This window comes from Poecilia mexicana, unplaced genomic scaffold (assembly GCF_051168715.1).
Source record: "Poecilia mexicana isolate PSO_F unplaced genomic scaffold, ASM5116871v1 scaffold_14, whole genome shotgun sequence".
NCBI classification, from domain to species: Eukaryota; Metazoa; Chordata; class Actinopteri; order Cyprinodontiformes; family Poeciliidae; genus Poecilia; species Poecilia mexicana.
Genome location: NW_028263383.1, coordinates 28,976,498 through 28,987,785, shown reverse-complemented (window position 1 = coordinate 28,987,785; position 11,288 = coordinate 28,976,498). Strand labels below are relative to the sequence as shown.

General features: G+C 37.6%; 2 protein-coding genes across 2 annotated transcripts; one reads left to right on the top strand and one right to left on the bottom strand.

Moving 5' to 3' along the window:
- Positions 1-783: 783 nt before the first annotated feature.
- Positions 784-2,691, top strand: plekhb1 (pleckstrin homology domain containing B1). Its single transcript, XM_015005761.2, has 5 exons — positions 784-976; positions 1,056-1,158; positions 1,243-1,282; positions 1,374-1,464; positions 2,248-2,691. The coding sequence occupies exons 1-5, from the start codon at positions 805-807 to the stop codon at positions 2,379-2,381; spliced, it is 540 nt and encodes a 179-aa protein (XP_014861247.2). The 5' UTR covers positions 784-804; the 3' UTR covers positions 2,382-2,691.
- An 821-nt stretch (positions 2,692-3,512) lies between these two features.
- On the bottom strand, positions 3,513-9,385 carry sc5d (sterol-C5-desaturase). Its single transcript, XM_015005759.2, has 5 exons — positions 9,305-9,385; positions 6,897-7,108; positions 6,243-6,375; positions 6,013-6,113; positions 3,513-4,923 (listed from the first exon to the last, which is right to left on the bottom strand). The coding sequence occupies exons 2-5, from the start codon at positions 7,104-7,106 to the stop codon at positions 4,489-4,491; spliced, it is 879 nt and encodes a 292-aa protein (XP_014861245.1). The 5' UTR covers positions 7,107-7,108; positions 9,305-9,385; the 3' UTR covers positions 3,513-4,488.
- Between the last annotated feature and the right edge of the window lie 1,903 nt (positions 9,386-11,288).

The following is an 11,288-nucleotide window of genomic DNA, read 5'->3' as shown; positions in this document are numbered from 1 at the left end:
TTTGGCTTGCGCCTCCTCAGACTTTTAATTTATTTGTAATTAAAGGGGCAGTATTACGTAAAATCAACCTTCTAGCTTTATGCTATAAAGCTTTTCCCTCATCAAAAACAAACCTGGCGTGTTGCTTTGATTCCTTCATGCATGTTTGAGAAATCTTTTCATCTCCATGGCAACCATTCAGCTGGGTGAGTCTTGGGGTTATAGCTCCTCCCACACTCAGCTCCGTCAGACTAGCCAACAGCAATTAGCAAAAACCTGGAGCTGAGCTCATTATAATAGGAGCTACTGGTCAGAGCAACGCTGGTTTAATAGTGGAGCCATGTTGGGTGACTTCTTGGAGGTGGAGCTTCAGAAAGAGGAAGAGTTTTTAAAGAGACAGAGGCCCAATTTCAAGGCATTAAAGCAGGAAGTCATATTCGTTTTAAGTAATTTTTTATATATGTATAGCATTTTTATAATATTTGAAGGTAACAGTTGAAATGCTATAAAATGGCAATATGTGCCTATAAGCATTTAATACATTTAATTTAATAATTATTTTAAACAACTAGGATTTTTTTAAAGGTGTTTTGAAAGTCACTGTTTATCTTTGTAATCTATTTACACACTTACTTTTGAAAAATACAGGATTATACCAAATTATTTAAATAAAATAATGTCTAATTCAGGTTCTATAATAAAAGGGGAGCGAGGACTGATCCCTGAGGAACACCACAAGCTGGATCAGTAGTGACCAATTATTATCACCAATGATAGTAAAGTGCATCAAATCCCTTTACAGAAAAGCGTTAGCATGTCTTTGTGATGCATGTTTGCTCTGCAGCCGCCATTTTGAAGCGCTGGAAGCTGAACTGGTGCGACCTTTGGATAGACGGCAGCCTGTGTTTCTACAAGAGCGACAGCCGGCGGGAGTTAGAGCAGCGAGTCAGTCTGAAAACATCATGCATCGATGTGCGGTCTGGTCTGGAGTGTGGAGGTAAACATCGCAGAAATACCTGTAAAACTGCAGTGACCGGGAAAAGAAAGTGACACCCCATTTGTCTGTCTGTCTGTAGGTGTGAACCCTCCAGAGAGTAATCCCAGGGAAAACCTCGTAGTGATTCATTTCAGAGAAGGCTCAACACTCAACCTGTGCGCAAACAGTGAAGATGAGTCTCTGTAGGTACATCCCCACCTGCTGGCTCAGCCTTTAATTTAAGCACATTTATCAGTTTCTCATTTCGGGTTTTTGTTCTCATTCAGAGCATGGAAACTGACTCTGCTTGAAACCAGAAGAAACCCGGTGAGTTCTGTGTGTCCCCTGTCGGTTCTGGACCTTCACCTGTCAACTTGTTGCTGAAAATAATGACAATGTTTTTTTTTTTTTTGTGCAGGTGTTTGCATACGACCCCTATGATGACTCCTACCAGGCCGTCCCCATGAACGGATACCACACTGTCTACATCACACCTGGAGCGGGACCAGGTAAGATGGCTGCATGACAAAATCAGCGAACAAGAAACTGAGATTAATCTCAGAAAATTTCTAGACAAAACAAAAACATTTCTGAGTTTAAAAAGTTGTAAATTTGAGAAAGAAAAACTAAAATTCTGAAATTAAACTCAGATTTTTCTCCAAAAACTTAGAAATTTATGAGCTCCAAAAAGTCAATCCAAAACTTTGAGATCAATCTCAAACATTTCTGAGCTTGAAAAGTTTCAACTTTATGAGCTCAGAAAATGTTCAGATATTGTGTAGAAAATACATGAAATTAATCTAAATTAAATTTTTTTGCAAATGTTTGACTTTTTGAACTTTTTTGTCTTTCCTAGAAAATTTGAGATTAATCTGGGAATTTCAGATTTTTTCTTGCAAACTTACAACTCTTTGAAATCTGAAATTTCTTTTCCTCTAGAAAATGTCTGAGATTAATCCTAAAATTTCTGATCGTTTTTCTACTAGATTTGCAACTTTTTGAAATCAAAGATTTGTTTTTCTTAAATTATTCTTGCAAATTTTCAGCTTTTTTGAACTCAGAAATTTTAAATTTTTTTCCAAAAAAAACTTCTAACTTTTTTGGCAGAAATTTCCTCCTGTTTTTCTTCCAACTACAATGGCTCTTATATGCTGTATAAGATATTAAAAGCAATTAATGTCCTTGAATTTTCCTTTCAAAACTTAACCAGTCTGAGGAGCAAAAAAACTTGTTTGAGAAGCAAACAGACAGGATTCAGCTGTAACAGTGGCTGCTGTGTTGCTGTGTTGAAGGAACCCACCAGGTGATTGTCCAGAGGGATCCGTTTGATGGAGTCGCAGAGAGCGTGGCGCTGGGATTACTGGCGGGCATGGCGGCGGGGGCAGCCATGCGGTCCTTCCTCTGGATGCCCTTCTTCTTCTGCTGAAGGCGCCAGTCGCTCGTCTCCTCCGGAGGACTCAGTCGCCTCACGGAAACGTGTAGAAAAGCTTCTCCATCACGGTTCGCTTTTCTCCAGGAGCAGTTCTGAATCTGACACCAAAAGGCTGCTGTGTATTTATGTTATTCATTTATTCAGGACATTGCAACTACCCGTGGACATTTTTGAAACAACACGCCAGTTTTGTATTTAATGCTCTTTTATCTGCTGTTTTACATTTTACAAGCTTATAAAAAAATCAGCTCATTCCAAGCATTGCTGTGTTAGAAGATAAATCAATAAATTAAAACAAACGCTCCTTTTGTCCTAACTTGTTTTGCTTTCTGTGAGTTCCCATGGCAACAGTCACTTAGCTGGGGAGCATGCAGGTCTGTCCATAATTAAAAAAAAAAAACAAACTACAATCTGTTATTTTTATGGTAATAAACCAGCAGCTGTGGTTGAGTAAAAACTACAATAAACAAAAAGTGTGAAATTTACAGGTTCTACTAGGTTTAGCATATTTTCACTGTTTTTATAACTTTGTAAATAAAAAATAATACTGTTTTAATCAGTGAATTTAGCAAGATGGTGTTATAGTACAAAGATAAAACTTTACTGGGAAATGTTGAAGAAAAAATGTGTTGAAAGGTATAGTAAAATAAATCTTGTTTTGATACATTTGTGTAAAATTTGACAACCGAACATGCAGAAAGTGTTTTGAATATTGGAGTTTGTTTTGAGTTTAGAAACAGCATAAATAGAGAGTTTAGAGTAAATCGACTCGTTTCTGTTGGTTTCTGAAGTGTGAGCTAAAATTCAAGCTAAAGACCGGCTCAAGTCAATTTAGTTTATTTTATGTCACCAATTCACAATAAACAAATTGATGCATTAAGCATTGTGGTGACAGTGGAGAGGAAAAGCTCCAGCAGAACCAGATTCCTCTTTTTGTCGCCAATATGGTAAAAGAATAAAATTGTTTGTTCAGCACATTTCAATCAAGGTTTGTGTCTGGAAATCTGTGATGTGACCTTTGAACTCTACACAGCAGAGAATATATTTAATAAGAGAGGCTGGAAGTTCACACCACATGTCGCTAACAACCAGAGAAATCTACAAGTACAAAGAAAGGGAGCCAAGTTTGTACATAAATTATGTTTAATAAAGTGAAATGAATGAAAGCCGAGAAAGCAGCTTAAATGCGTCAGGATTTAGAAAGCAATCGTTTTTCCATTGAGCACAGAGAAATATTTTTCAAAATGAGCAGAACAGCGACAAAGTTTTGCGCACATTTGTAATGGAAACACAGCTAATGTTGTGCAACACTGGTTCCAGAGTTAGGCCCAGTGAGCGACTGGAGCAAAGATCTGAGTGGAAAGGAAATAAATTCACAGACTAACCGGCCATCACCAGCTGTTCCTTACAAGAGTCCAAAACAAAAAGAGGGCCTGTCCAGAACCTGAGGACCTCTCACAGAGAGCTTTAAAAACACCTGGAGTTAGCAAGTAGATGTTTCCACTTAAAAACAAGTGCTGTATTGAAACTAGAGCCTGGACAATAAATCAATATCAATATTCAATATTTGGAATCAATATTTGTAATATTCACCAAACTCTGTTCCAGAACCGAACGGCATTCTAGGGTATGTAGGCAGAGGAAAGGCTTTAGCCGTTTAAACTCTCACAGCTAGCTAAGCAACGTGAGTGGCATCGACTAACTGGTTGCCTAGCAACAACTTACTGAGTAACATACACAGCAGCGGTTTCGAGTTTCCCCACCGTGTCTGATAACTGCCAACAAATTAAAAAAAACGACGTGCAGAGAAAACTGTTGATAAAGTCACCAGTTTGGCAATATTTCAGACATTTACAACAGAAAACTAACCAATAATTATTGATATTGACTAACGTGATGAAACTCATTTGTCGTGATATGTGTTTCAGCCCTAATTTAAAAAACGTTGACTGCACAAAACTCCACTGCTGAAGGAAAAGAAACAAAGCAAGTTGAAGCTCGTTCATCAGGATCAGCTTATATGGCGAACATGAACTGGAAATATTTCCTCTCAGTTTTGCAAGTGATTAGCGAATCGTCTCTGCAATCAATCCCAACTCTGCTACTCCTCTTTCCTCTGAGAATGTCCGTTCACTTCCCGTTTCCCCAACTTTCCCTCCGCCTGCAGTTTCCGAACCAGCTCCATGGGGCCCTTCCCCATGAGAGCCGACGGGTGCCTGTAGGAGCCTCCCAGTCGGTCCCACAGGGTGAAGTACTGGCCATAGTTGTAGTCAAAGAAGAGGTGATGGTCGGTGTGGTGGGCGGAGCCGTTGATGACGCCGGTCAGGCCGGCGGGGACGCGGTAGTCGCCGTCGTGGATGGAGATGGTCCAGATGTTGACAAACACGTACAGAGCCAGGTAGAGCAGCTTGTGAAGGGGGAACAGGAAGGGGTAGATGTGATAGGGCAGGCCCTGCAGGAAGCCGTCGACCGGGTGGAAGGCGTGGCTGGCGAAGGGCGTGGTGATCTTCCAAATGTGGTGTGGCTTGTGGAACATCTGTTGGAAACGAAGAGAACGGAGATCAACACGTAGTTCCCACCGGTCCAAACAGGAAGCAATCCGTGCCATCTTAGCTAGCAGCTAAAAGCTACATTGGCTAAGCTAATTTTTCTAGTTTGGCAGCAAGTACTACAGTAAATATCACTGATATTTAGACACTCAAAGGTTGTGATCAAGTAATAGTTGTAATGTGGCTCATAAGTTAGATAGGAACAAAGCGAGAGATAGTTCTAAGCTTGTGACTTGCTTATTGTTGTCATAGCAACTCCATAACAACTGCTTGCCAAGATGGTCATCAGTTACAAAGTTCACAGAAGTGTGACATCAGATGAGAACAGTGTATTCAACCTGACATGAATATTCTACTAGAAAAAGAAAACCTCTGACCAGAAATCCAATTAACTTATTAATAACCCATTTTTCTCATTGTCTGACATTAATTAGATGAAACATTTCCCGTTTTAGATCAACTGAAACACTTAGAATATTTAATTACATTTAAATATAGTCTAATTTATATTTAATATTAAATATTTAATATAATTTCATTTATATTTAGTATTTAATTTCCCTTTGGGATTCATACATTTGTATTTGAATTATAAACAGAGTGTCTTTTAGATTTTTCAGGCAGCGAATATTAAGGTTAGACTAAGAGATTGTCTTCTTTTAAACTGCAGGAATAAAGTCATAACTTTATCAGAATAAAGATGCAATATTACCAGGAGAAAGTCATAAAATTACGACAAAATTTTCACTTTATGAGAAAAAAAGCTTCAGTAGAGTTTTTAAGATCTGATCAGGTCGGACATTTTGTGGTTCTTTCTTCTAAGATGACGTGTTTCAAAGTCCAGCTGCTGATCATAATTTAGTGCTGATGTTAGAGGATCAAGTTTGTCCTTCTTTGTAAAACATACCAAAGTATAACTTCATTTTACCGCAATGTAGGGATTCTCAAAAAAAATTAGGACTTTTCTCAAATTAATACGATTTCATTCTCATTTCACGGCACATGTTCTTATATTATTGCTCGTGTCATATTGACTTTGCTCTCATAATATTGCGACCTTCAACACTTTTACCCACCTTGTAAATAAGTTTGTGGTGCAGGAAGCGGTGGATCCAGTAGATACACATGTCAGTGAAGAACAGGAAGGAGATCATGCTGAGGAAGAGACCGGACCAGCCTGAGAGCACAGAGGAGACGTCAGTCCCACAGCAGGAGGCAGAGACAACATGGAGGACGATCAGACAACATGGAGGACGATCAGACAACATGGAGGACGATCAGACAACATGGAGGCTGCTTTCCTCACCCAGCGGGGAGTCGTCGACATTGTCGTACAGCTTGCTGTAACCTCTGACCTCAGCGAAGAACAAGGCCACGGTGGGGATGCTGATCCAGGGCAGGGAGGTCATTGCATACTTAATTTCTCTCTGAACTTGATTCTGGGAAACAAAGGGAAGATGACACATGTTAAACAGAAGTTCAGCTGTGTAGAGATGAGGCTGCCTGGCTCTAAGCGGGTTTATTTCAGTGTGGATGGACGCTGAAAGGCGACATGACGGGTTCAGACTGGGAGCGTATCGGAACATTCGGAGAAGCTGCTTGGTGGTTTACTGGTGGAAGTGACTTCATTATCAAGCAGGTATCAGTTATTAAAATACTAATTACTCTCTGTAAACGAAGTTGCTCATTAAGCTCAGAAGTAAAAAAAGAGAGACAGGAGGAAAACAAACAAGCATGCAAATGGAAATTATTAATTCATCAAACGATTCATTGATTTATTGTTTATTTCCAAACAAACTACTTTATTGCTCAGATAAAAAACTATCCACCTCTGAACGGAATATCTGGTAGCTGGTCCTTTAAATCTCTCCAAACATGGAGGGAACAAAGTCTGCTGGTCTGCCCGGTTCTGCAGGGCTGCCAATCATTCTGTTAGTACGACAACCGTGTTGCGACATACCTCCAGGAAGTGTGGGTGTTTCATCAGATTGTGATCAAAGATGAAATAGTAGCTGATCGCTCCCAGGCCGAGGTACAAGATTGCCGCCCCGAGGTTGGTCACCACCAGGAGGCTGAGGATCTGCCGCAGGGCGCCGTCCTCGGCCCACGACTCTGGGTAGACGTAGGGCGTCAGGACGTAGTGGTCGGCCACGTTCAGCACCAGGTCCATGGCTGCTTCAAACAGAGAAACATAAAAAATAAAACCTTAAAGTCAAATAAAAAAACTGAGACTTTAAATTAGGCCTGTCACAATAACAAACAATGCTACATAAGTTATTGTGATAAATGATAATATTGTTGCTAGGGAAACATTTTCAGGTAATGGCATAATAAAGCAAGAGCACATTCTCGAAGATGAATAAACTTTAAACTCTAATGAAAATTTAACTCTGGAACTGTTTAATTTTCTGTTAAATATTTAAGTTTCAAATATCCAAAATAAATAAGCAAAACAACAGAAACAACAAATAAAATTAATGATGAAGACTTTGTAAACAGAATTGTCCTTCAAAAAAAAAAAAAAAAATAAGGACAGCTTAAGACCAAAACATCATCCAGTTTTTAGTAGATAAATCAGGCAAATGAAAATTGTTGAGCTCGTTTTGATTTATCATGCAATTAATTGATTTATTGCTTATTGCAACAGGGCAACTTTTAATGTCTGGTTTTAGTTTACTGTGAAAACATCAAGAACTAAAAGCTTTCAGCTGCATCTTGAACATCTGGGACATCATTTAAAAGTTGATTTCTTTCAGTAACTCAAGTTTAGAAGTAAATTTTAAAGTCTTATTCACACCTGATGGTCTGATAGACTTGGTTTGATTGGGACCAGAACTTCATCATCTGCTCAATCTCCGTGCTCTGAGTCAAACCAACCAAACACTTTGAGCAATCTGTTCCCCTCCTCGCCTGTGGGGGCACTGCACCAAGAACCACTGAAGGAAACGACACAAAAACCTCAGATGAAGACGCTGAGGGAAATTTCCTTCTTCACCAAATGGAAACAAAAATGTAGTGCCGTCATATTTTTCAAAATGTTTCTTCACAAAACATTTTTGTTTAAGTTTTGTGAAGAAGGAAGTTGCGCTCAGCGTCTTCTTCAGAGGTTTTCATGTTGGTGCAGTGCCTCCACAGGCGAGGAGGGGAACAGGCTGAAAAAAAGGGTTTGGTTGGTTTGACACAATGCAGTGTGACAGAGAACCACAGCAGCTGGAGATGGAACAAAAGTTTCAACTTTGGTTCCCAATCCAGCCAAGTCTGCCGAATACAGAGTGGAAAAACAATCAAATCCATCTGAACAATGGACATCAGACCGCTGAGCAGCTGAACAGAGGAATCATTGTTGACATGCCAGCTGATCACAACTTAAATCCAAGCAACAATATCTTCAAAAATCAACATTAGTGAATAACAGACATCCGTGTCCAAAGGCAGCATAAAAATGGACCCGCAGGTTTCAACAGTGATCAAAGACGAAAACCATTCAAACTTAAAGCGGTCAGCAAAAAGTAGACTTCCCCCATCACCCACTCACTAAAGCCACCAGGTGAGCAACAGGTGACAATCACTACCAACACCACGTAATCCATAGCTACACCTATCCACCACGCCAAATGTTTTCTCCTTGGCTTAGGTAGGACTCTTCACACAATGTCATATGATGCAATGACTCATATGACTTGCAACAACAATTAATTTCTCTTTGGAACCAGCAAAGTATTTCTGAATTGAATTTAAGAGACGCTAAACCCAAGGACTCTGACTTAAGCTGCAGTCCACACCTTTAGTTGACTTTTCCTCATAAGCCTATCAAGTTTGCAGTTGTCATCTGTTGCTACTACACGTCTTCCTTCCACCAAGCTTTCCATTAATATGGTGAGTTGGAGCACTGTAAGCTGTCAACTTCTATACAAATAAACTTTTGTGCTCAGTCAGCCGTTTCCTCTGCGAGATCAGATCAAAAAATTTCGCTACAAAAATAAATTACTTTTATTACTCTAATGTAAAATTGGACTGAATTTATGGTTTTAATAGCTCTAAAAGCCATACTTCACTAATATATTGCCATAGTTTAATTATTGGACTCCAGATTATTCACTCAGCGGGAAATAAAACATTTCATAACACGTCTTAAAAGTAGGTCAGTTACTGTTCCCCGAAACAGAGCAAGACTCGTTTAACAGTTTTATAGAAAACTATCCGCTGAGCCCCTAAGATTTAAAACTGGACGAGAAAAACGTAACATTTCCAGTAACAACAGACACCAAAGATTTCTCTGAACGTTTGACTTCGTATTAAAAACATGAGCTGTGGTTTAGCAAAGTTAATTTTCAAGATTTCTAGAGCAGATCCATCGGGGCTACCCACCTTCCTACCGCTGTGTTGCTTGTATCCTGTATCAAAGGTAAGAGGCGTGAGCAGACGACTAAAGGAAGCTGGCAGACCAATTACAACACAGCTAAACATTGCTTCGCATGAACATAGACCAATCAGCGTTGAGCAAGCCACCCATGGTAGGATTATTGTCGTTTCTGATTGGTCGACGAAGAGGATCTGATCATGGCGTTACAGACGGAACGACAACTGGACAAAAACATAAAAAACAAAATTACGTAAAACCTAACAAGGTGATGAAAAATAGGGAATCATGAACAAAAACATTTAAAATACTTTAAGTAAGTATAAAAACTGTACACATATAGGATAATATCAACACATTAAAATTATACATTCATGCTAAATTACTTTAAAAAAACTATATTATAATTTACAGTAAATTGTCTGCACATCACACAACAGTAATTGCTATTTTTTTATAGCCTTTGCAAATCAGTCATAACAAAATTTTGCTTTTTTTGACCAAAGAATTACAAGAATTTTTCTAGTCAAAGTGAAAACTGATTTCTACAAAATAACAATTAAATAAAATAATTTACCATAAAAGCAGTCTAGATTTTTTTTAAATCATAACTTTGTAATTCTGTTATTAAAGTTTTTTTCTTTGCTTTTTAAAATATGTGTTAAAATAATGTATTTAAATTGTATTTTTGATGCTAATTTTATGATTGGCTGCCAGTCAAATTCATTAAGCTGCTCTGTATGGAGCTAAATTGGGGCCATAAAGTTTGTTTCAAAGAAAAAAAAAATGAAACTGAAAAAAATATTTTGAAAGTGAAAAAAAATGTTTGAAACCCTAAAAAGAAAGATTTGAAATGGAAACACTTCTGACAATAAAATAACCAAAGAAACCGACACAGCTGCGAAAAAACCCATAAGAACTGTGTGAATACAACACAATTTTATGTGATTAATATATTACATATTATCTGATAATAAAAAGAAGATATTGTGATAAAAACGTGTATTATTTGGTAACAAAGTCATAATATATTATCTGATAACATTTTTCTGCACAGAACTCATGGCCCTTTAAAACCAGATGGTATTTGGCAGCAGTTAAGCTAAATAAATGAAATAATTAAGGAATAGTGAATAGAAAAACATTCTAAAACTTGATGTTTCTTCACATATTTTGGAGTATTGTCTGTGGATTTGCTCAGATTTTTGAAATAAGACAAAACAAACTTATAACTTTTCAAGACATAGGAGCTTTTTTAAGTCAATATTTCCTTAATATTTATGAAAACGTAAAAGTTCAAGAGACAGATTACATTATTTCCGAGCTAAAAATGAGAAAATATATCAGTGGAACAAGTAAGTTGGTATTTTCGCGGTGGGTAGGTCTCATCATTGCTGAATTGAGTTTGTTGCAAACTCAAGAACTCTCTTCCGGCCACTTGATGTCACTGTTGCTCTAAACTAAGAGTGGACTGGCCTGCTTCCTGTTGGATTACAGCAGTGATACAACTAGGAAGGATTTACTAATATTTAATTTATAGACACACCATAAACCTTAAAATATAAGCAGAAATAAAAAATAGTTTCATATTCCAATTTTCTTCTTCATTAGAAATTAATGTGTTTAAATTAATGTATTTTTGCTTTCCAATTATGCATTTAACCATAGATCTGTAAACAAATTGTGGTTATATATGAGGCCATAATTTTTAAAACCTTTATTCTGCTTCTAATAAACTCTGCATTTGATTGTTGTTTTCTTTATAAATTCTTTAATATCTCACATTGTCACGTATCCAGCCCCACTTTTAGTTAATTTATTTGTAAATATTTTAAGATGTTTTAATAAATGATAGATGCATGTCTTACAGTGTCATGCAAAATTATTATTGTTTTTTTATTTATTTATTTACGTACGCTCAAACACTTTAATATACTTTTGGTATTTCATTAATCCCAAAAGTATGTTCTAGACAAACACAAACTGGGACAA

Coding starts and splice junctions, on each gene's coding strand:
- plekhb1 (XM_015005761.2), top strand. CDS start 805: ATGCATGTTTGCTCTGCAGCCGCCATTTTGAAGCGCTGGAAGCTGAAC. Junction 1,159..1,242: donor AACAGTGAAGATGAGTCTCT/GTAGGTACATCC, acceptor GTTCTCATTCAG/AGCATGGAAACTGACTCTGC. Junction 1,283..1,373: donor TTGAAACCAGAAGAAACCCG/GTGAGTTCTGTG, acceptor TTTTTTGTGCAG/GTGTTTGCATACGACCCCTA.
- sc5d (XM_015005759.2), bottom strand. CDS start 7,106: ATGGACCTGGTGCTGAACGTGGCCGACCACTACGTCCTGACGCCCTAC. Junction 6,114..6,242: donor TGTCGACGACTCCCCGCTGG/GTGAGGAAAGCA, acceptor CTGTGCTCTCAG/GCTGGTCCGGTCTCTTCCTC. Junction 4,924..6,012: donor ACCACAAACTTATTTACAAG/GTGGGTAAAAGT, acceptor CGTTTCCAACAG/ATGTTCCACAAGCCACACCA.